Source organism: Thunnus thynnus, chromosome 10 (genome assembly GCF_963924715.1).
Source record: "Thunnus thynnus chromosome 10, fThuThy2.1, whole genome shotgun sequence".
Classification (NCBI taxonomy): Eukaryota; Metazoa; Chordata; class Actinopteri; order Scombriformes; family Scombridae; genus Thunnus; species Thunnus thynnus.
In genome coordinates, this window is record NC_089526.1 from 5,287,207 (window position 1) to 5,312,896 (window position 25,690).

The 25,690-nt window shown below is 41.0% G+C and overlaps 1 protein-coding gene across 3 annotated transcripts in view; it reads left to right on the forward strand.

Moving 5' to 3' along the window:
- Positions 1-25,690, forward strand: part of sema6cb (semaphorin 6Cb) — a 165,219-nt gene that overhangs the window by 91,138 nt on the left and 48,391 nt on the right. For all 3 annotated transcript variants that reach the window (XM_067600560.1, XM_067600562.1, XM_067600561.1), the window contains 9 exons: positions 3,694-3,894; positions 8,934-9,048; positions 10,267-10,324; positions 14,488-14,544; positions 14,971-15,072; positions 21,037-21,127; positions 22,963-23,085; positions 24,384-24,472; positions 25,060-25,277. In XM_067600560.1, coding sequence (XP_067456661.1) covers positions 3,753-3,894; positions 8,934-9,048; positions 10,267-10,324; positions 14,488-14,544; positions 14,971-15,072; positions 21,037-21,127; positions 22,963-23,085; positions 24,384-24,472; positions 25,060-25,277 — 995 coding nt within the window. In that variant the 5' untranslated portion in view covers positions 3,694-3,752. The remainder of the gene's footprint in view (positions 1-3,693; positions 3,895-8,933; positions 9,049-10,266; positions 10,325-14,487; positions 14,545-14,970; positions 15,073-21,036; positions 21,128-22,962; positions 23,086-24,383; positions 24,473-25,059; positions 25,278-25,690) is intronic.

Below are 25,690 nucleotides of genomic sequence, written 5' to 3' on the forward strand. Positions count from 1 at the left end.
AGACTGTGTGTGAGGTTAAATTAAGAAAGAATTCAACAGGGGAGTTCGCATTGTTGACACATTAACATGGGAGGTAAATATGGCAGCTCAGCGACAGCATCTGTGTTTCTGCTGCATCCATTTGTACCTGAGAAGGTCAAATAGGTCACGTAGCCATTTTACTCCAGTTGTACTCCCAGGACGACGCCAGAGCTGGAACAGAACCAAATTAGTCTTACCTTTTTAATATGTGTTGTTAAGTTTTTGTCAAATAATCTGTTTATTGCATATTTGAGCCTAATTAAAATGTCAAGACTGTGTTTAATAAGTGTTTATCAGCAGGTCTAAAACAAGAACAGAACTGATGTTGCACCTGGGACGCCACTTGGCCTGACATACTTAATTCATGTCCCTTATTAGCAATACCTACATAAATGACAGCACAGCTTAAACATAGGCAAAGGCAGACATTTCATATGTAGCACACTAAACAAATGACATATTAAACAGAATATATGCATGCAGTGTATTTCAGATGTAAGATTAACATATTTTTTTGTTAGGCAGCCATCTCCATGACTCAAATGAGCCTTTTTTGGAGTCTCATTCAGTACTTTTAACCCTCAAACAGTTTATGAATAGAGATTCATTTCTGTAAACTGTATTTTTTTTTGTAACCATGTAAATATTTGGGCCCTTAGAAGTAGGTGGACAACAAGGAAGGATCTGATCCTGATAGAGTATTTCTCCTCACCGTTAAAGGAATTGACCGGAGGCCTTTACTCACAGACCTTTACTCTTACTTAGCCAACTTCCCCTTTTACCCATCTGGAAAGTTGCTTAAGGCCATGACAGTTCGGACTAACCAGTACTAGTGCAACAGGCAACCATGGGAGGTAGTTTTTTTTTATGGCATTGCATCAGTGATGGTGTGTACTTTCTGTCTGTATGTGTTTAGTGTGCTGCCTACTTGACACAGTTCTCTTAAGTGTTGTAATCTATGAAAATCAATTCTTTAATCCTGAATTTGACACGGCCTAGAGGCAAAACCCCGTCCTCTCGTCTCGTCATCGTGCAGTTCCTCGTGGCTGAAGTGCTTTTACTTTCACCATTAAATGTGGTAAAGCTTTCAAAAACGTCTCAGCAGCAGCAGCAGCTCTGGATAATGATAAAGTCATCAAGTGACTGCCTGGCTTTTAGTGGAAGTGTTAGCTTGAGTTTCTGTGCATATGACTGATCTTTCATACACTCTTGTACTATGGTTGTCTTGTTTTGCATGCATCATTATCACACTCTGCTGGCTGCCTTCCTTTGGCTAAGTACCCTGTAGGTTGTCAATAAATGATGCTTTCCTTCCTCTCAAGGATATAACGTTCCCTCCACGGCTGCTTATGTTTATGTGCGACTGTCTGTGCATATTCATCACAAAAAAAAAAGTGAAAAGTTACGTGGATTGTTTGGTAATTGAGACTCTTCGCATTGTGTTTAACAGCTGTTTTGTGGGTAATATAAGACTTTAAATGACCCAGATTCATTCAAACCTTCTTGGTTGCCTTGAATGTTTTTGACATTTTAGGGATTTTTCTTATGGATTTGTCTCTGGGAGCAATATCACTATAGCATCATTTGTTCATTCAAATGGCTGTCCTTCTCGGCAAGGCAAAAAAAAAAAACTGCCAAATCATGGCATATGAGGCTAATCCATCAGGTATATTGTCCTTGTATATTGCCTAAGGCTGGCCACACAAGCTGTTGTAATTCACAAAGTAAACACAAGCAGACACCCGCCCACTCCCCTCGATTTATGGCATTATGATCATCGCTTGGCCTCATTGCTAAATGCAGCTCTCTCCCCTGCATTTAAATGAAGCAGACTATTATCAATATTGATGACAGTTCATGTCTCTGTTGACTTAATTTTCTGCTCCCACTTAAAACCATGTGGCACAAGTCTCCATTGCCAAACGGTGCATTGCATAAACTCGGGAAGGGCTTGTAAGAACCCCTGCGGAGGACACATTGTCCTTAATAAGCTGGCGTTCAGCACAGGTCATCGCAGTTTGAAGTTTGTTTAGACAATCCCTCTGCCATCCATCTGTCGCTGTCTCTTCTCTCAGATATCAGACAGATGTGAAAATTAACATTTCTGCAGGCTGCTGCACAACGACCAGAGCTGTTATTTCTTCCCACACTCGACTCCTCCAACTTTTTATCATAACTTTCTGGTTTCTTTTGTCAAACAGTTTATTGTAAGTAGTAACCGGTGACTTCATGTAGGTGAGCTTGCAACATCCTTGTGTTATAAAGCTGTCATTGTTTTATTTGCTTGTTTTGTTCTGTTTTTTCTGTGCTTGTCAAATACAGTCTGGGCTCTTGTAACATCTTTTATTTTTTTCGACTTTCCTGTTGACAAAAGTATGTTTTTATTGGCACTGGCCTTTGTGTTTTACCTACTGAGTAGCTCCTGTAATTATTCTTCTTCTCTCTTGTTAAGGAACAACAAAATGAATGAATCACTTCCTGTTTACCAGCCAACCTTTTTCTGAAAGTATACGGTGTGTACGTCTATGTATTTGGCACCGGGTGTCTAGAACAACAAATGCAGCAAATATAATTGGTATAATAAAGTGTGAAAGTGTGTGTTTTCATATTATTAATATATATATATACTTTACTTTCATGCTTACCATGAGGGAGAGTAATTGTTTTTCATCCTGTTTTGTTGGTTTGTTTGATAGTTGGCGCTCATTTCATTTTCAATAATTGAAAGTCTGGCTGTGGTGCAACAAATAAGTTTTTTTTTTGTTTTGTTTTTTTTAATCAGTGAACTACCGCACTTGAATGAAAAGGATCTGCATATCCCGAATCTTTGCTGTATTTTGATGCATATTCAGATGCAGATAAAGAAATATAAACTTTTTTCTAATAATAGCAGCCTTGGTGGAAGTATATTGCCTTTTATTTTACTTTTTTTTTCCATTTGTGTACTTTTCTTCTTCATTCCCTGTTTATCACACAGCTAACACAAATGGACAGAATACCACATTCCTCTGGATAATTTTAAGTTTCCAGTTCACTTGACTTGCGTGTCTTTGAGCTATGGAGGGAAACTCCAACTAGAAAGCCCTCAGCTAACCAGTGAATTTAAACCTAGTGTGCCTTCTTGCTGTGTTGTGAAAGTGCTAACCAGCCACTTTTTCACCTTTTTGATTATTTTTGTCAAATTCTTTTGGATGAACTTGGAAGTTTGAAAGAAAAGATGCTGGTTAAAGGTAATGCCCGGTGTCAGTACAGGTGGAGAGTGGCGTTGTCCTTGGCGTAGGCGAAGGTTAATTGTGCTAAGTCACTTGTGAAAGGCGGCTGGCAGTAAATGAGCCCCCCCCCCTCCCCTCCTTGTTTCCTCCTTGTGTGTGTCTTGTTCTCTCTCTCTGGCTCCATCTACCTTGTTTTTATACGTCTGTCTGCAAGTGTGCAGAGAGACACATGTTTAATGCTCACTCCATCACATTGCTGCATTGACATAAGGTATTGCATGCTAATAAGAACTTAGCTGCTTGATGTATCTACTGAATATGGTTATTTATAGGCATCGGAGTACTGTGATGTACTCAAACTTTCAGTAGTACTTCTAGCATTGTCTGCTCACAGTAGTATTGTTAAAACTTGAGATTGATACGCTAACCCTCCTAATCCTGAAAACTCGTCTCATTTCAGGTGGGAGGTGAATCCGCCGTGGGCCATGCGTATCTGGTGAGGTCTCATCTTCTGCCAAAATGAGGCTGACGCCCGGCTCGCCTCGACCCGTCCTGCCAGCCGTCCTGGCTCTCACCTTAACCGCCTTCTTACCTCAGCTGTCCTCAGGAGCCACGCCGTTCCCCCAAGACCTGGAACCGATCAGCGTCGTGGGCAGAGAATGTAAGTCTCAAAATCTGTTGCGTTGCCATGGTGATCTTTGTTGCAGGAGTAGATGTAAAAAAAAAAAAAAAGAAAGTAAAGCGAGGGGTCACTAAGGTATTATATCTCATTGCAAGGGAACGCAGCTTAGTGAGGTGGGTGTGTTTAAGGGCATGTTCATAGCAAGCAAATTTGTAGAGGTTTTATTGTGCTGCTGGAATATTTATTCCTTTAGTTCTGTTTGTTGACTTGGTGTGAAAAAAAAAAAAAGAAAAGCTGTTTCAACTCAGGAAGGAATTGCACAAACATGCCTGAAAACACACGGCTGATTCAGACCCGAGGGTGTGGATTGTTAGAAAAATGAGAGTATAATACGGAATCCTTCGCTATAACCTTTTCAACATATCTTTCACTTTCATCTACAGTGATCATTGTGAACTTAAACTCACTTAAGCCAAAGGATACAGGAAATCTTTTCACATTAGTTCAGACCAAAGAAAACAAACAGCACATGTGACTCAATATGATCCGTTTTGGTTCAGTTCAAACCAACTCTTGTGCCCTTTTTGGTTTGTTTGGGGCTTTGTTTAAGTTGTGAAAGCTGTCAATCAAATCCTGCTGCGGGCCAAACAGTCACCAGTATTTTATTTTCCTCTGCGGTTGCATCTAATGCCGATGATACAAGATGAGTCACCAAAAACCGTCAGGAACGAGTTAACCGTGCGTTCGTATGACTTCATGTGAACACTCCTCTTGGTTTGTTTGTAACAAGTCGTGAACGTGACATGAACCAGAACTAAAAGAGCAATAATTGATCATTGCATCATTTTTTTTCCTTGGTGTGGCCCAACTGAACTGATTATCAGGTGTGAAAGAGTCATCAGATATTGATTTATACCACGAAATGTAAAACAAAAATGTCAATAACTATTTTTATAAGCTTTTGATTACAATTCGCATGGAATAATTCATTCGAACAAAAGAATTCAGTAAAAAGATACGATTCTGGTGATAGTCAATCATTTTAAATTATCACCCAGTTCTTCATGTGACCGCAGCATGAAAAAGTAAAAACCCCCGGATTCAAGCACCAGCTGTTAAGATTAGATTTTGACTGAGGAGCTTCCTCAACATCTGTGACACTCTCAAGACACTTCTTCATCAGACCACCCAAAGGGACCCATCTACGGCACCCAATCACCGGGGAGGTCTCCAGAAGAGGTCCTGTCCGCTAAACGTAATGGCCCGTAATTAATTTAAGAGGTGGCTGAGACCATGGCCCACACACTGTAATTGATCTATCTGGAACAGTGTAACGCAACCATTAGCAGAAATAGCTGCGCTAATAGTGCTATATGTGGAGCTCCGTCCCAGGTGTAATGAGAGCAATTTGTCACCTCTGGCTCCAGCAGGTGACAGCATGGCAGAAGGTCCTGCACGGCTCTGCGCGACGTCCGTTATGAATCTTAATACTTTGTCAGGGCTGAAGTCAATGAGATCCTACCAGAGGAACTACTTTTTTTTTTTTTTTTTTTTTAAAGGAAAGTGGGAAGAAAACTCGCCTCAGCATCTTGTCTTTTTTTGGAAAAGTTTGTGGAAGGTTTGACCGATTTCGGTTTCGAGAGCCAGTAAAAACATTTTCATATTCAAGCTGCTTATGCACAGAGCTGTCTAATGTATTAAAGGGGCTATGTGTGAGAAGTGTGAAGCAATTTACATGTATTAATCATTTTTTATTGCCAATGATTGAACGGTTTGTAATGTTCCTTTAAAAGTGAGACCTTTCCCGACTTTCTCAGTTTCTTATAACAGCCTGTGGAGTGATTTCGACCGGCCCCCACCACCACAAAAAAAAAAAAGGTGCGATCTGACCAGAAACACCCAGCAGATATTGGCTCTCCAGCTCTGTTTCCCACCAGGTTGGCTGTGGTAGCTAGCCGCCTAACCGTGCCAGCTATCTCCGTTTCTGGCTACGGTGTCTCTTGTTTTTTCGGTGAGGTTGAGAAGGCCTCCGTCGACCACCGCCCATTTCACAATCATGCAGCCCCAGCGCATCGCTCCCCCCCGGCCGCGGCGCGTAAACACGGTCGGTAAACAAGTTGACGGTTCAGGTGGTCGATTAATGCATATTTTTGCAGGTTGGGTGATGCGTATTAGATCTGATAACGGGGTCCAGTGGGTGCAAGTATTAAAAAAAAAAAGCCTGACCCGTGCATCGCTACCGGCCAGTGTGCAGCAGGAGTGTGTGTGTGTGTGTGTGTGTGTGTGTGTGTGTGTGTGTGTGTGTGTGTGTGTGTGTGTGTGTTTGTACAGTACAGTACACCAGTGGGGAGGGGCTGACTGATTGGGAATGTATTTCTTGATTCTTTTATGTAATTATTTGTAGTGTAAGTGAGCACACGCATGAGCAACAGGACGCCGAACGCAGCTCACTCAACAGCCACCAGTGTAACTAATGAGAAGAAATTTCTGAAACTTACATATAGAAACTTTAAGTATTCAGTCCCCCCCCCCCCCCAGAATTGGATTCTTAGCAGGATTCATATGCTTCATAAATTATTTTCTGATGATTGCTATCAAACAGTTTTCATCAAAACCCAAAGACTGTATCAGACAATTTCACTCAACATGAACTTTTGATTTAAACGACACATTAGACGCCACACTAACTTTCCAATGACAGCGATACTCATGAAATTCTTTAATGAGTCGGGATGCGTTAAAAGCACCATAAGCCTTGTCATTTACTCTGCAGTAATAAAAAAATAAAGAAATGCAGTTTTTGGAACCATGTCATAATAAATATATAAAAGGCACTTTGACTTTGTCCCTTTACAGACGGTTTCTTATGTAGCTTCTAATGTAAATCAGGATATCGCTTCAACTCTAGCACATAGGTAAGGGGTTAAATTGGTTTTTTGCTACAAGTTTTGAGTGAGAGGATGAAATACAATCCAGAAGGTCCAGTTTTGAGTAATACATCCATGATTTTTTTTTTACAGTTTTATGAGATGCCAGAGCACTATACAACAGTTTATAATAATACTCTGAGACAGGAGTTTACAACTCTAGAAGCTTATAAAGACGGCTTCATTTCATCTTCATGTGGAGATGTAGGACTTGGCCGTTCACTTTACAATATGCACTTGCATATATTAGCCAACGAAGCACGTTGCGACATGACTTTGCATTTATTTTTATTATGCATCAAATGTTGAGATAGGTAAAAATTTTGAGTTTTTTTGGCCGGAGCACTCACTCAGTGTGTCAGTTCAGTGGTCCAATTAAAATAAATGAAGAGGCTCGATTTTTATGACGTAGTGCTGATGTTACTTCAGCCTGAGGTTTGATTCAGTCCTCAGCCAGCGTTAGATGTGCTTCTAGAGGCAGAGATCTCCCCTCCTCCACCTTTATAGGATGTGAAAGTGCTGAAGAGTAATTAGAAATCCTCATTCGCCAGGGGGAGGAGGATAGTAGGGGTGGGCTTTTGAGCCACCGGGAGTCTCTTCACCAGACAGCACAGCAAGGTCCAGAGCTCAGCCAGACATTAGGCGTTTAAATCTTTAAACAGTCGATTCCAGACGAGCAGTTGGGGGTGGTGGGGGGGGGAAACGCACGGCTCCCCGTAGAGAGACTAATTTCAGATTGTGGTGTATTTCTAGCGGGGATTGCTAATTCAGCAGCAGCCCAGGTCAGATGGGAGGCTGGAGGGCACTTAATACACTACTTTACGGATCCAGAGTGCCGTGGCCTTGAGCTGAATCTTTAAAAAAAAAAAAAAAAAAGAGAGGAAACGGCCTGGGAAGTCTCTGTGATGTGGAAAACAGTCTGGAGTCAGTATTGAGCAGGCTAATTTTATGTCTGCCTTGAGCATCCTTTTTTTTTTTTTTTTTTATCAAGCGCTTGCAGGGCATGTCCATCTGCTGACTGGCTGTCACTCTCTTATTTAATATACTGGACACCACCTCCCATTGTTTAAATTAAGGTATTTCTCCAGTGACTCAGTCACACTGTTTGAGTTGCAGAAGAAAAAAAAAATGCAATTAAAATGCAGAAAAGGTTAATAATATATCACGCTCTTTTCTCTTTGCACCACTTCTCTCAGTTCATCTTATCTTGCAGTTTTTTTGTGCCATTTCATGCTGCACAAACTCATCTTTTATTATGCGTGAATACACCTGATTTGCATTGGATTGTATACTCGTATGTATACCGCCTGCAGTCACAGAGATTCTTTATTTTTGCCTTTTTTACACCACGTGATATCATTGTCTAATCTAAAAGGGCAGTTTTGCCAGTTGCAGGCACTTGAAAGACACTCATGACAATGCAAACCTCGTCTTCTGTGACTTGTGAGACAGGTGAATGCCATTTGAATCTGTTGACCAGACAAGACAGACTTAACAAGGAGTTGGTTTTTGATGTGTCTCCTTGTCCTCACTCGGCACCGTCTCCAGACGTGTCTGTTTAAAAAAAAAAAAAAAAAAAAACTTACCAGAAGCCTTTTATTCAAATGAGTGTGACTTCTATGACACAACCATCTCATTTGCAAAGTTAGATGCTATTTTTTTTTCTCCTGCACATCCACCTCCCATAAGTCTGAATTAGCATACAGTGTATATACTCTTAGTTCTCAGCATAATAGGCCACATTAGAATCTCGGGTTAGTGTTTCTTAAACTGTAAAGGTTTTCTAAGCTACTTTGTTTGTTGGGAATAAATGTTTAGCCCTGTTGCCCTACTTTCTCTTGACAAATGGTAAACTGACAACTGAGCTGTTTGACATATTGACAACTAAAAATGAATTATATTTACTGGAAACCTGCTGGAAGTTTATTATTTCTCACTGAACTCATTTCAGCTTAGTTTTAGAAAGTTGAAAGTTCTTACAAACCTGCAGAAATAAGCTCGTAAGCTTGAAGTTTTATTCCTTGGTTTGGAAAAAAAAAGTCCATGACCAGGACCTCAAAGGGATATCTGTCAGATGAAGGCGGTAGCTGGTATCTTCTGGTATTACATGTACATGAACATGTTCTCCCTCTCTGTCATTCCTCCACACAGCCTCCTACCTCTACCCCAGCTTCCAGGGACTCATGTCGGACAACGACACCGTCCGTCTCGGCCTGGACTTCCAGAGGATGCTGAGGATCAACCACATGCTCTACATCGCTGCTCGGTCAGTCGTTCCCACCCACCGGATAGTTTACACAGGATCTGATGCAGCTCTACTTGAATATTGATTCATATTTCAATAATTTCCTCAGTTAATTGTTGTAATTGAAATTCAAAAAGCACACAGGATGCTATAGCTCAGACTTTTATCCATGGAGCTTTTTGCATAGCTTGATCAGCAGCCAATAAAAACCCAGAATCACTTTAATTGGATGAAAGAATGCATGCAGCCTTTTGTTTCACCTTTATTTTAAAGTAAGGCCAACTAAGCATAAGGTGAATTAGAAATTGCAAGTCAGACAGTCAGCAAAAGACAACAGTAAACACAATGTCAACAGAGATCATAAAAAAACACCACAAGCAAGAAGAAGAGACTGTAATAAAAACATGTGAAAGCGTTAATAAAGGAATTAATACTTTAACTGAGGAATGTTTGTGTAAGTGATGGAGCTTTGAAGTGAGTCATTTGGGAATCTAAACCTTCCAGAGGCTCAGTAGAAATCCCTTTTTTTTTATTGTTGTGAGCAATTCACACCTGAATCTACCCAGAGTTAAAGTTTTATGACTGTGTAAGGCATCTCAGGCAGAACCTCCACACCGAGCCGCTTTCATGTTCACAGTTTTGGCAGCAGCATTCCTCCATGTTTTTTTTCTAGCGCATCTCTCAGCCTAATTACACGTTGCTCCACTCTTGATCAAGATGTCGTAGGTTAATTATCTAAATAGTACGAGGTTGTTCCTCCTCTGCCGGTTTTTCATTGTACAAAATAAATTCTGCTACAGTTTTTTTGGCTCCGTCCCAAACTGCAGTACTCTCACTGCCAAGAAGCCCATCCAAAAAGGTATGGAAAATCTTAATGTACCTAAATGGACTTATATTTTTCCACAGCTGCATACAACAAAAGTGCACGCCTCGCTTCACAAAGTGATTCATACGGGTTGTGTCGATACTTGGGTAAAAACTCTCGGTGTTGGAAAGTTGTTTTTTTTTTCTGAAGTTTAAAAGCCAATAAACTTTTGCCTGGTAAATCCACCTTATACACTCGGCTTCAATCAATCCTATTGAGCCAAATAGAAGTATCTTTTTGGAAAGCATGTTTTGGTGAAATGGTTGAATCAGATCCCTTGTGGAGCTTTGAATTTACAAAAACTTGAAGGCTGGAAAAAAGAAAGAGAGAGATGAGGCCCCACTAATGGTGTCTTGACTCTTCATCTCTTGCAGGGACCATGTGTTTGCCATCAATCTCGCCTCTTCGTCGCAGCAGATAATCCCACAGCAGGTAGGAAAGTCTGTCCGGTCTCCACTGAAAAATCTCTACATAGTATCAAAATGTTGTATGTCGGTCCAACGTTATAACCTTTCTTTCTACATGTGTAGCTTGTACCTGCCATCTGCTTTCACCACCGCACCGTAGTCTGTTGATTTCCTCTGCAAAAAAATGCAAAAAAACTCACACATCCAGGATGAATTCTTATTCTAAGAGTCTGGCATTTAGGGAGTTTTTGATCCTCCTTGATCCTTTTGAAATCAATACCAATAATCTGTAAGTTACCAGCAGGGTTTTTAAATTACCCAGCCTTGACATTTCTCTGTGATTAAGGTTTTAAGGCTCTAGGATTTGGTGGTCATTAAATATATACGATAGGTGAATATGATCAAAATCTTTCACGTAACTGGGAGGGGGGTGGGGTTTTGCATGTCAACAGTGATATTCTGGATAATATATCACTAGTAGTAGTAGACCTGTACCTGTTCTAAAGAGGGGTTAAATGCAAGGCAGTGCTCTCTAGACTTTAGATGGCAATTCTGTTCTGTTTCTCTTTTTTTTTTTAAAACCCACACCGCCTGGTTTTACAGAAAATGTTTCTATCTCATTATTTTCCTTTCTAGCCTTTGCCTGTCTTTCCATTCAAGGATTAAGCAATCTCTCTTCTGTCATATATCCAATACAAGTGGAGCGGGGGGGGGGGGGCTCTTGTGGCTTTTGAAGTGCCATGCTCCCTCCTATCTGAATCTCATTTGTCAAACATGATTGCACTTAAATAACAGCCCTCGGGGGCCTGGACTTTTTGTTTGTTTGTATTTAGATTAGCAGCAAACACGGATATTCATTCTGATAAGGCCACCGCTCCATGTCGAAGAGATCTAAACTATTGATTTGGGTAGAGTGCGGTGCAGAAGAAATGGGGAACTTCTGAGCACTACAATGTTAGTCCATCTTTTCCAGTTATGTTATATGAGAACTTAGATATTGAATGTTTGTGTGCGATGCATTTTTTTAACCATTCACCCGAAACTCCGCCGCCTCCAGTGTGACAGCGAGGAACTGAGTGGAAAATTATTGAAGACTCTACCCCATATTCCGCCGTGACATTCTCGCTCCCCCCTATCCCCCCGTTATCCATCTGAGCTCGATCGTTAACGTGCGACCGCCTCGTATCACCAGGAAAATGGCGAGCGTCCTCATCATCACAGATCCATTCCTTCACTCCTGACTCGTTTTTAAACCGGCTTCATTTCTCACACCGGGGCGATCATTCACATTCTCCCCTTCACTGATCTCCCCGGGCTTGGGTGGCCATAAGTAATTATTAGTAAACCAAATTGAGCGTGGACAAGGCAGAGCACTATTACCATAATGCTGACTCCTGCTGAATCATGTCAGATCTTCACAAAGTCGTGCCGGAGATGTTCTACGTGAAAGGACCCTGGAGGGAAGAGTGCAGGCTTTAAAACCAGAGACGACAAGGAGGGTGTCACAGACTGCTCAGAAAATGATTGATACATTCTTCCTAATCACTCAGAAGACGCTTGTTGATTGTAATATTTGTAGATCTTATGTGTTACATAATTAATATGACCATCAAATAGATGGGGGATGTGTAAAACCAAGGCCTCCCATTAAAGGATAAAGCAATATTCTATGTTTCTTATTGTCAACAAATCCTATGAGAAGAATAAAAATAAGGAAGTGACAAATCTAACAAGTGTTGCATGTGTAGCTTGTTCCATAGAGGTCGGATGTTCTCAGTAGGAACCATTGACCACCTTGAAGCTAAGAGCCAAAGACAAGTGAAGGAAGTCAGAACGGTTCAAGAAATGAACTAATTTCCTTTCATGGGACAAGAAAAATACAGAATAACACCAACCATATTCTTTAATGTGTTCATTATAGGTAGTGGAAACTAAATAATGTTGGTTTACTATGTTTCTATATATAAAGCAACAAGCCCTCCACAATTAAGTTCCTCTTCTTCAGCGGGAATACTGCCAGTTTCCTCATTTACCAGGTAGAATGGATTCACCTGTCTCCGATTTAACTGCTAGATTTAAAGCCATCCGAGAAATTGGAAAGCCAGCAGAAGACGGGAGCACCGGGGGCCTGTTGGACAAATTGTGTTTCGGGGACCTATGGCCCAACAGGACTGACCCCTCGACTCTAATGAGGCATCAAAATGTATCACACCACGGGGCGGCTTATTGTGAGCCTGCAGCTAAGAACATCTTGAGTCAAATTCACAACCTGCCTCCAGCTTTGTATAATACTTTTCAGCATCCGAGGCACAAGACTTGACTTATTTTTTTTGTCTATTTTGTGACATTGTTTTCATTTCTTTCATTTGATGGAGATAGAAGGACATGAAAAATAAAGGACATTTGAAAGTATTCATACAGAGAAGGTACAGTACTCTATATAATTAAATATCTCATATTTACAAAAATGAATCTTGGTCTCTTTATCCCCGTCAAGTGTCAACACAAATATGGACTCAGTGTCCTGAAAATGAATAAAAATATACATAACATTTACCTTCTATGCATTTAAAATGAGAAAAAGAAAAAAAAAACAAATGTAGACTGTCTGGAAAAAAGCCTTCAGGTATATTTGAAACTCTTTAGCTCTACAGGAGAAACTGGAATCAACTTTCAAAAGTGTCTGAAACCAGGACGTGTCTGAGCCGCATTCATGTTAAAACACGATGAGCCTGAAACATCAGAAGAGTTGCCTCCAGGTCAGACTACAGACAAAAAGACAAAGACCAGATAAGGCTGCTGCTGCTGCTGCTGCTGCATTGCTACAGGAGCGAGTCTAGTCACATACTGTCGGGAGCCGCGGACAAAAGGGGATCTTCTGAACGGGTTCGAACTGAAACAGGGACTGTAGAGGAACGTCCTCAGTGGTATTGATGAGCTCTGAGAAAATTGGGGGTCAGTAAATTATCCGACCGCGGATGGGAGCGCATTAAGCCTTCAACTGCAGAGCTTGTTAACAAATTGATGGATCTTTTTTGGCTGGACTGCAGGGACCGGCCCTATAAACACAAATGTCTGTCCCTGAGTCACTGACTGAGTGGTGAAATTACACCATTGGTCGGCTGAAGCTTGGGAAGTATCCCAGAATGCATTTCACACCAACTAGCAGCAATGACGCAGATTTTGAGCTAAGCTAAAAGCTAGTTTTAGCTGTAGTTTTCTCTGTAGGACTGTTAATGTCACTTTTATTGAGTTTTAACAATTTTTCAGGTGAGAAAGCAACCATTATATACCAATAATACCAATAAATTTGCTGCGACATTTTCATAGATGTGAGGACGAGACCGGCCGGTCATCTCAGCTGCTAGCAGCTCGATTCCTGAGATGATCAGCTGGTCAACGTCTGTTTCAGCTACATTACAGACTGAATAACATAATTTACTGCATCTCTCTGTCAATTAGGTTGGTTTTTTTGTGAGAAAAGAGTGTTAGTGGAGCTTTGAGTTGAGATTATTTTGTTCTAACTACCGAGTCCAACTTGCCAAATGTGAAGTAGCAACTAGTCTGAACTTGGCGTGCTTGGTTTTGAGAAAAGACCCCGTGTCAAGTTGGCTTCAAAGCCCGGTGCAGTTCCTTGGGGGGCTTGGTCGCCACTTCCTGTATCCGTCGTTTCAAATTAAAAGCCCTCTAGCGTTTCATACACGGTCCAGCCGTATACTAGGTTTTGACCTTGTCTTGTTCTGTAACGGCCCACTGGACAACTAGATTGTGTGTGCGTGCAGGATGACTGCACAGCTTTTGCCCAGTAGGTTAGTTGAGGCTAATTAACTGCTCCTCATATAGACAAGGAAGCGATGCAAATATCATTTATGGTTCTTTGATTCCCGTGTGTGTGTGTGTGTGTGTGTGTGTGTGTGTGTGTGTGTGTGTGTGTGTGTGTGTCCTCAGATCCAGACTTATCTCGCAGTGATTTTTATCACTGAGGAACCACAATCTTTAGCTGCCCTCCGCCTGATATTTCTCTATCTGTTTGTTTTTCTCCACGACAGTTTATTGAAGTTAATGAGATTTTCATCACAGCTGTCTCGTAATAGTACTTGACCGATTTGGAGCAAGAAAAGCTTGGGATGGTGAGAAACAGCTTGTCTTTGAGCTGACAGTTTGCTGTCTGTTCATTTTTTTTTTCAGAAACTGACTTGGAAGACGAAGGATGTGGAGAAGTGCACTGTGAGAGGGAAAAACAGCGTGAGTATTATTTTCCAGACACTAACACACCTCCCTCTTTTTCTGTTTTTTTTTTTTTGCTCTCGGTTTTATTTCTCTTTCCCCTCTCCCTCTCCTCCTTCGTTTCCTGCACAGTGAAGTTTTTTTGTAATAAGCGAAGGTGGTGTGTGCAAAAGTTGCTTATCAGAATCAGTGCCACGGCCGTCGGGGGACGACTGTGGCTTTTTTTTGCAACACATTTTCCTCCCCAGAGCTACGTGGAAACCACAAGAATCAGCCTGGGGATTACGATAATGAGTGTAAAACAGAGAAAATGTGTGTGTCTGTGATTCAGCTGGTAAAACATATTGTATCCCTGCTTTGATTCTGTCGCTGGCGTGCCAGGAGCCAACACGGACCTTGTCCCTGATGTACAATATAACATCAAGCTGTTTTTCCTCCTGACAGGACGAATGTTACAACTACATCAAAGTGCTGGTGCCACGCAATGACGAGACTCTGTTCGCCTGCGGCACCAACGCCTTCAACCCCACCTGCCGTAACTATAAGGTAAGATACCGCGCTGCTGTTTTTTTTTTTTTTTTTTTTTGCCTCCTGGCCTCAATTACAGATAAGGGATATTATCAGTTTCCCTATCATCTGTATCCATATTACAGCTGTTATGAGATACGTTCGGCCAGTTGTACCCCATTATTTAAGTCGCTAATGGAAATGACAAACTGCAGACGAAACTCGTATCATATTAACACCACGCCGGCTTTATTTGAAGTGAAAGCGCCGTTACAGGGGATATCATGTCATAAACGCACACATAAACACAGGTCACAGACGCCGACGCGGAACAGATGTTTTATACATCAGCGAAAAACGGGCGAAATGTAGCATGAAGTCACAGTTTTACACTTTCAGTCTGGGCCAGATGCAGCGTGAGACGTGCAAACCTGCAGGAGTGTAGACGACGGAGCCTGAGTGATATCTGAATTTTGAGGCCGATATCGGTGTTTGCAGTGAATATGCCCTTTAAGTTGTTTGATAAGGCTTGTGCTGAATATTTTACAGTGTTACAATCGAACAATAACATTTAAAAGGTCAGTTTTGACCAGTAAATATATCTTGAATAATGCAAAAAAAAAAAAAGGTTAGAAACTTCATGTCGCAGTCTCAATACTCTCAATACTGCCAGTACACCGATGGAGATGGAGCATACATGTGATCGGTTACAAGAGCCCGAACAATAGACGACATAATGTTAACAGCACTTGGGGGGGGGAAAAAGGACATCTACTATGAAAAAAAAACACCTACACAAACTCTGCTGCAAAGAAGGGGTCATACCGGGTCGAATGCAGCATTTGTCAGCTATAAAAGGAGTCTGGCAGGCAGCACTTCTGTTTGTGTTTTCAATGATGACGACTAAAGCTCTCTGAGCTCAAACTGCAGGTGCACATGTAAAAAAAAAAAAAAAAACTTTTAAAATGCATTAAAGGAGACAGACTAAACAGTCATGAGAATATTTGCAGAACTCAGAAAAAACTATATACAAAGAGGAGCTGCTGAAACTCTAATGTGCAGTATAATATACTTATTGACATATATGGAATCTGATGTGTTAAATCCTTGACTAGACATCAGGCAACCATCCATACAATCACATATCAGCAGCTGACCTGTTTCTCTGTGATTGTTTGTCATATTTGTTTTTTTTCGCATGGCCAGTTGACTTCAAATGCTTTAATGCTGGTGGAATAACATGTCGGCTCAACGAGACAGAGGAAGCAATCTGGTGACAGGGACACGTGATACGCCAATAAAAGCAAACAATACAACAGCTTCTTTCACACTTCTGAAACAAACCGAGGGAGGAGACGGAATGAGAGGAAGGGAGTGAGAGGCGTGAAGACGATGGGGAATAGACAACAGAGTCAAGAGACGAAACAACAGCGGTAGAGCAGGCTCTCAGCTGTACCTCATCTTCATGGTTATTCCATCACTCTCGTCATAAATAACAGCGCGCGGGGAGAGACGCCCGCTAAGTGAAAACATTATACTCTAGAAACACACGGATACCGCACAGATAGGGAGAAGCTCCCACAGTTTGAAGTCTGTCGAATAAAACCCGTCATGACATCGTGATGGAGCCTCACAGGTGACATCACAGGTTCGGACTGTGATTCACAGCAGGCTATTAGGGGAGGATGGAGTTCAGGGCCTACAGCGCAGACTGTAAATCTAACAGCGTGGGGGGAGACTGAAGCCCAAAGGGAAGCTGAATAACTCCAGATTTTACATTTCAGTGGATTTTTTTTTTTTTTCAAGCTTACAGACCTATAAATTTATTCTGTGGTCAGTATCAAGGAGGTCAGGGTAAGGAGGACCGTAGTCTGTCAAGTACAGAGCGAAATTAGGAAATCATTTAAAGGTTTAGACAGTGAGAGGATGTATTAACACAAGCACTATGTATAGGAAAAATAAAAGTTCTGTACTGATGGTCGTCAACCAAGCGGGTAGCGCCAGGTCTAAAAAGTGAAACCAACGAGGAAGTGACTTAAACCTGCGTTCTCTCTAACGTCCAGCAGGAAGCGACTCCACCGGCCCCAAAAAAGAAGTCAGATCGTATGGTTATATGTTGAAAAGACATGAAAAAGTGCATTTTGCATGATATGTAACCTTTTTAATTGAGCTTTAGAGGTGCGGGTCGGTGTATTTTTGAACTTGAGACAGAAGCAGACTAGCTGTTTCCCCCTGCTTCCTGCCTTTATGCTAAGCTAAGCTAAGCTAAGCTAAGCTAACGGCCTCCTGACTCCAGCTTCATACAATGTTACGCACAGACATGAGTGATATCAAGACGCTGTGATATCTAACTCACAGCAAGAAAACAAATAGATTTATTTCCTCAAATGTTGAACTATTCCTTCAATTTGGGTGACAGAATTTTGTTAAATAACAAATTCAACTAAAAGTTGCTTAATGTAATATTTTATTATTGCCCTAAATTATTACTTTTTAGGGTCAAATCATTTTCTCGGGTGTCGTAACGGACGTATACAGCATCATTAATCATCTACACAGTGTGTCTGAGAGTTCATACACAGAGTGAGGTTCGTGTAAATTGTTTAGAAGAACTTCATACTGACCTAAATGCACACGTCATCCACTCCCTTTGCTAGAGAGCAGCTGATTTACTCTTTCATCGAAAATACACATCTACACATTTTTTCTCTCTGTAGCCCCCCAGCTGTGACCCCCCCCACCCCCCCTTCCCTCCCCTCCTTCCTCCCCACCACCACCCCGTCTCCCTCGTCTCCCTCGTCTCCCTCGTCTCTCTCCCCTGTCTGGAAAAAAAAGTACAAGAGATGACTATCCAGACAGCTGGGGAGAGAGGGAGGAAGTGTAAATCATATCAAGGAATCTGTCTCTGGGACTCCACAAAAAAATCTGTGGAGGACAAGAGGGGATTGAGTGAGAGGCGTCTGTGTGTGTGTGTGTGTGTGTGTGTGTGTGTGTGTGTGTGTGTTAGTCTAAGACATGAATAGATGCCCAGCCATGAACACGCAGCTTCACTGACCAGACTGCTGAGACAGCTGGTCTGTAGACAACAGAGAGGGCTGTCTTCAACACTCGTTTGCGATACAACAAAACCTTGAAGCGTCAAATCCATCTGTCTTCATCTGCCCACTGGGGTAACGATCCCGCAGTCACCGGCACCAGCTTTGTTGAATCCTTCACTTCTCTCTCTCTCTCCGACATCTGAGGTCTGTTTCTGCGATTAACAGACTGCTGTTTCACTTCAAATCATGTCACTCCGCAAGGAAAAGAAGTTTGCTCAATATTGTCGATTTTCTAATCAGATTAGAAACAGAATTTAATTTTATTTGAAGAACACACATCTTGTGATTACTGATTAGAGACTGAATGGGTTTTTTCGTAACCGTGTTTATTTCTGTTTCTGTGGACACAACCTTGATTATATTAAGTGTTCTCACTTGTCACTTAAAGCTACATGACTTTTCTAGGTACAAGAATACTTAACAAACAAGCTCTCTGGTTAGCAGAATACATTTATATGGAAAAATTATAACTTCTTACCCTTTTTGCGACTACCACAATAAAAAGAATCTGAATTGGTGGGTGTCCCATTGATATAAAAAAAAATGTACATGTGGGACTAAAATCTGAGTGAATACCCTGCTGTCATGTGCTCTCTTGGTCACATGTTTCTTCTTCTTCTTTTGGACATGTTTCATATTTTGCTTCTCCTCATGTATCTGCTTCATGTGGTAAAAAGCAAACCTGGAAAAGCACTTAGTCGTTGCCACTTCCTGAACTTATCCATTTTTTTTTGTGTGTGTGTGAAAAGTATTTTTTTTCCACTAAATCTGACCAAAGCTCACATTTTGATGCTGAACAAGAAGTGGAAACAATAAAAAAAAAAAACACACAATTGCTCCACATATTTGAAATTATTTCTACAACAACACAAACAAGAGTTTGAACAATAAGTGAACTCTTAAAACCTCAGAGTGGTGATATTTAGGACAGAGCTGTTGAGTAAGATTGCATCAGGTTCAAGGGGTGTAGTGGAGAGTAAACATGTCCCCCCCTCTTTGCAAAAATCTGACATGTTTTTTCTACAAATCCCTCTGAGAATTTATGCAGAGTTTATGTGCCAAAGTCCTATTGTAAGGTTTCGAATTGAATTATTTTCTCCTCCACAGGAACATCGTATTGTCATAAGCACACAGAGCGACCATTAACCAACCACCCACTTGGGCAAGGTTGAAACGAAAACAAACGAATCCCCGGCTGCACTGACATTGTCACAAAAAAAAATTGACTCGTCCCTCCTGCGGGACACACGGAGGTAGAAACAGCGGTGGTCGGACAGGACACACATCAGATCAGACAGCATTTAAAACATGCGGCATCAGAATACTAATTAGCCGAACATCACTTCTCGTTTGCTACTAAAGTTTCCGACCACTGTTGTTAAATCTCAACCAAATATAATGAAAACAGCTGCTTTTTGTTTTACACACTTTAGTTTATGAGACAAACTAGTGGTTTTGAGCTCTGTAGTTAAACCCTACTTGATTTAGTGAAATAGTGAACTTCATGAACCCTATGAAGAAGAAATTTAGATCTTTTTTTTGTGTGTGTGTGTGTAAGGGATGATGATGCATTGATGTATTCTGTTAATAAAGTAAGAAATTTTAATGGGAGCAGATGACGGTATTATGAGTCCTTCGGGAGATCCAATTGACATTTCATGTTGTATTAGTAATTGTTGTTTCCAGCCCACATGGACTTAATGACACCAGCAGTACTGGTGCAGCGGGTGAAACAACATGACTTGTTACATAAAACATTACATTGCAAACAAAGAACTTTGTCTCCTCTCTTAGGTTCAACAAATAAACATCTGCAAGGCTACGCATGTGATTTAGATTTGCTTTCTTTCCTTACACATAGAGAACAATTTGCACTGAAAAACATACAAAATAAAGACGTTCGTACAACATTTCCCCCCAATTAAAAACCCGTCTTGTGATCTTCTGTTCAGACATGTTCACAAGTTTGTTAAAAAAGTCCAATCATCTCATGTTTACGGCTGACATTTGGAGAATCTCATCTCATATTGCAGCTAAATAAACAGGACAGGACAGACACAATATTATGACCAACATGTATAAACTGCCAACAGTAATAACAAGATTAGTGATAATCCTCATTTGAAATAATTAACTCTATGCAATATTATTATTTTTTTAATTTACCGCTGCAGTCCTGATTAGGGGGTTTGCAGTGAAGGTACAGAATGAGTTTTCTGACAGAATAACAAACACGTGTCAGAAGACACAGCATCACATAAACCGAGCCGTGTGTTAATAGACTTAACATTGTGTGTGTGTGTGTGTGTGTGTGTGTGTGTGTGTGTGTCCTTGTTGATACAGCGCGTTGAAGCTGCTCTGCATGCATTCGACCTCCAGTCCCCACACACACACACACACACACACACACACACATACGTATACACACCGCTGGGATTTGTTTATTGTTGTATCTGAGGTTTACAACCTTGTTAACAGCAGGTCGGAAAATAGCAGCTAAATATCTGCGGCTGAGAGATAAACTGTCTTCTCTGGTCCTGACAGCAGGACTCCCAACTTCACACACATCTTTTATGGAGCTGACACACATACAATACATCAAATAAGAAACTAATCTTTATAATGCATGTGTTTGCTTTTCATTATCACTGATTCTGTGTGTGCATCCTTCGCATTCAACCGCAATACTTATTATATTTAAGACTTTTGTAGGTTTGAGGCAGATTGATTTTTTTTTTTTTTTGCAGGCGGAGAAGCGGCGACCTTGTGGGTTTACAGGTGTAAACCGTAAAGCTGTTGTTGTTGTTGTTGTGTTTACAGTCGTAACTCTGTCTTTTATGTCCCAATTTTTCTGTTGGGTTAGTGTTACAGTCGGTCTTATGAAGGTTGTTTTTGTTTTTTTCAGATGTCGACACTGGAGCAGGAAGGGGAGGAGGTGGTGGGACAGGCTCGCTGCCCCTTCGAGTCCCGCCAGTCCAACGTCGGACTTTTTGCAGGTGAATAAAGCAGAACGACGGTCGCGTGAATGAAACATTAAAGGTTCAACTCTGACTGATGCTGATCTTAAAGTTTCAGCATTATTCACTTTTTATAATTTAGATTCAGAAATCACCGCAGTTCACACATTCATAAAATGTGTGTATATTATACATCATCAATCATATACTGTATGATTATAAGTAAAGGATTTTTTGAATATGAATAAAAATAAGAAATACTTTATTAATCCTGAGGGAAATCAGTGTCACACCGTCCAGCACACATCATAAAATAAAATAAATAGTTAAATAGAAAAGGTTATTATACACTGTGCAGTAATTATATATGTAGTATATAATAAAATGAGAGTTGTGAGAGAGATAAAAATTAGTTATTATCCATGCAATGATTTTATACATAGTATATGATGAAATATGATCAAAAAAATAAAATTAAGAGTAGAATTATAAATATTAAAAGGTGTGCAATAGAAACATTATTATTATTATTATAGATTGTGCAGAACTATAATAATAATTACATATTAGAGTTGTTAACCAGTTATCAGTTATTTGTGTGAAGGAGGAAATCATGACGTTCTGCAGCAGAGAGTCGACGGCCGCCAGCAGAAACGACCTTCTGTGTCTCTCAGTGGAACGTTTGGTAGTTTACTAGTGTTTTTAGCAGGATTCAGCTCGTTGAATACAAATTATGTATATGCCATATTTCTTGCTGAGCATTTTCAAATACATGCTTATAGAGTTTAAGTATTCGGTTTCCTTTTATTTTATTTAACCAAGTAAAATCTCATTAAGGTCAGCAACCTCCCGGACAGCAAAGCACCATTACAAGTGTCAGACAGGACAATAAATCATTAATTTTCATATGTTGTGAAAAGCAATCAGCAGACCGTTGTGATCCATCACAGTGACCCATCAAGTCTGCATTCAGTTTCAGTCAATGTTACATTATTAAGAGGTAATGCTGTTTAAATGCAGATTGATTCGAAAGCTCTGACATTATTTCATAATAATGACAATGTAACTTTTGACAAACAAGACTTGCTCAAGTTGTGTAATCCATTACAGTATAAATAAAGTTTCAAGAGCCTGTTTTGATTTTCCTGCTGGATGGAAATGAATAGAAATGGATAGAAATGGATGGATGCCTGAAATGGAAAACAAACTTTCTAAAACACAGCAGCATGGTTGTCAAGATCATTTGCTATGATGTTAAATACACATAAATTGTAGTGAATGTGCTTAAACATGCAAAAAACCACTGGTATGATCCTTTAGGGAACACACTGCCAGCAATGTAGTTCAGTTTGCTTTATCTCACACATGCGGATAAAAGATTTTTTTTAAAAATATCACATAAAAATGCATCTAATAACAGACTAAATTGCTGTAGATGTTTACTAACCATACGTCTCTCTGGATAATAACTCAAATGTAAATCAACACATGGTGTAATCTCAATTCGCCCCCTTGATGGATTCAGATTTGAGGTTAAATTTCACAGCTTCCTTACTAATCATAGCGGCGAAGGAAGCCGATACTTTGCGAACACGTTTGGGTCAAGTTCATGGAAGAGTGAAGGGAGAGCCAAACCTGCACTCAATCCTGCCAGCTTTCCACTGACATTTATGCAAAGTTCACACGGGGGTTGATATTAAGAGTTGAAACGTTCTCCTACATCTGTTCTCCTTTTGCCTCTTTTTTTTTTTTTTTTTTTAAAAGGGCAATAAAAGTCACCTGTGACCAAAATAGACACTTAAGAGAAGTGGGTTGTTCTTTGGAATTGTGATCCTTGAATATAAATCCAATTACTCTTTTTTTTTTTCTCTCAGGTGGAGATTTCTACTCAGCCACCATGACTGACTTCTTGGCAAGCGATGCAGTGATTTATCGCAGCCTGGGAGAGAGTAGCCCTGTTCTACGTACAGTCAAGTATGACTCTAAATGGCTGCGAGGTGAGAATCAGGCATCTTAACTAATTAACTTACATGTGGCACATTGTGAGGTGGTTAAAAGTAAAACTTTTATTTATATAGCACCTTTTTTTAACACAGGTTACAAAGTGCTTTACAGTGACCTTGGGACAAAATAGGACACAAAAACCATGAAAGACACATTCAAGAACACATACAGACACAGCTATTCTAAAAAAAAAAGTCTGGTTGCCACGGCAACGAAAGCACAGTCGCCTTTGGTTTTTAGTTTGGCACGTGGTACGGCCAACAGGGAAGTCTTCATGGACAACGGCGTCACATCTCAATGACGGGTTGGGTTCTGATGGTGGTTCTAGGTGTGCAAAACATCCAGATTTGCCAAACTTTTATGCTAATAAATCTCTTATCAGATCTTTTCTTTTTCCTTTCTCTTGTTTTTATCAGCAAAGAGCAATGTGCAAAATATTCAGGTAGCAGGTTTCTCATGTTTAGCTAGCCCTAGCCGTAGCAGATCTAAAGTTTATTCCATGAGTAACTTCCCCAAAGTCCACAATATAATTTGGCTAATATTTATTCACTGTGCTCTCTGTAAGCTGGTGTCTGAACTCGGCCAAAGATAATTTGTTAGAGAAAGACTCATCACTCTCTAACACCCGTCTGTAATTGCGAGAGGGGAAAACAATCTGATCGTGTCACCTCATTTTCAGTAGTCGCAATCACCCAGACACACACACACACACACACACACACACACACACACACACACATCAGCCGTACGCTCAACCATATCATATCAGTCATTTAAGCATATCAGTTTAATGGTTCAGAATCAGGACATGGCAGTATATTCAGAGGAAGTAGGTCACGACAAATAAGGTGTAAGCGGGGCGACGTCACACTCAGAGCTGCAGTGCTTCAACCTTCTTAATTATGTCTTTTAAGTTTTATAACTTCAGTAACTTACAAATGTTCAAATCTAAACCAAAATGCATTCAACGATATCAAAACCTCAGCTGTATGAATTCTGCCTTCAGCTGATGATGGTTTTATCAGCAGTGATGCGGCGCTAGTTCTGCTATTTCAGAAAAAACTGAGCATTATCTCTGTGGCTGTAAGAATGTTTTCCATCCTACAGTAATATTCAAATTTGCAAATTTAGAACACAGTCGTCCTGCATTCCCTTGGACCCATTTTCCAAATTGAGCATCTGTGTTTACCCGTCTCCACTCAATGCCTCCTCACAATACACTGTCATGTAGGAAAATAAGGCATCAGTGCCAGTGTGTTTGTCACACATCTTTTCTTCTTGTCTCCCACAGAGCCCCATTTCCTCCACGCTATCGAGTACGGGAATTACGTGTACTTTTTCTTCAGCGAGATCGCAGTGGAGTACACCACTCTTGGCAAGGTGAGAGATTCTTAGTCTTTCTTTACCAGACCAGACGCTCGTCAGGCTCGCGGTTCGGTGAGCGTTTGGTCACTGAGAGGATTGAAGTAGAACATTAGTTGCCGTTGGGGATGTAGCGAATGTTTGCCCCCCCCTGTTTTTGAAAGGAAGAGGGGTGGGTGAATAGAAAAAGAGAGATAGAGGTACTAGGGAAGAGCAAGTCATGGTGCAGGTACCTCCTGGACGCAGACTGACAAAACACCAGCAGCATGAGTGACACCGAGGTGGCCAGCTGGGCAGAGAGGAGGAGGAGGAGGTACCTGCACCGTGATACTCCCCTGCTGCCTCCGTCGTCTCTCCCTCTCTCTCTCCACCCCCCTCCACAAAGCTTCATTCATATCCAATAGATTTGAATAATTGCAACCAAAGCTTTGAAGCCTAAAAAAAGGTATTCAGGACAGCCTTAGCCTGCCCTGCAATCCGCACGCCTACAAAATGTTTAACTGCGTCGGTGTTCCACATCGGCTCTGCCTGAGCGTGTTGTGGTAAACAGCGTGATCTATGAGTTGTGTCACCTGTAAGAGATTTCGGCTTCCTGTCCCCATCAGGTGGTTTTCTCCAGAGTCGCACGCGTTTGTAAGAACGACAACGGCGGTTCCCCGAGGGTGCTAGAACGTTACTGGACGTCGTTCCTCAAAGCCCGGCTGAACTGCTCCGTCCCCGGCGACTCCTTCTTCTACTTTGACGTACTGCAGTCGCTGACCAACGTGCTGCAGATCAACCACAGGCCGGCCGTGCTCGGCGTCTTCACCACACAGGCGAACAGGTCAGTAAAGCCGCACGGGTGTCAGGTTTGTATTGTTTGTTTTTGAGGTGGAGTCAGGAATGTACCTCGGTTTTGGGGTCAATGTTTAACGGTAAAAAAGACGCTCAGAGTCACACACAAGTGAAACCGAAGCTATCAGGCAGCCAATGTAGATGTTACAATAAGAGTTGGTGTGTAACTATGGTTCTAGGAAATGTGGATGACCAGCAAGTGTATTATGTGGGCAGTAACCTCGATGAAACACTCATTCAAGCTGAAACAAGTTGTGAGAAAGAAAAAAAAACCTACATACACATAAAGATAAAGTCCAGTCTTCATACACAGTAGTTTAAATAATCTATAGTGAGTCCTGGTTACTCTACACTCCACTCCTTCACAATAAAACTTCACTAATAGCACATTAACAATGATAA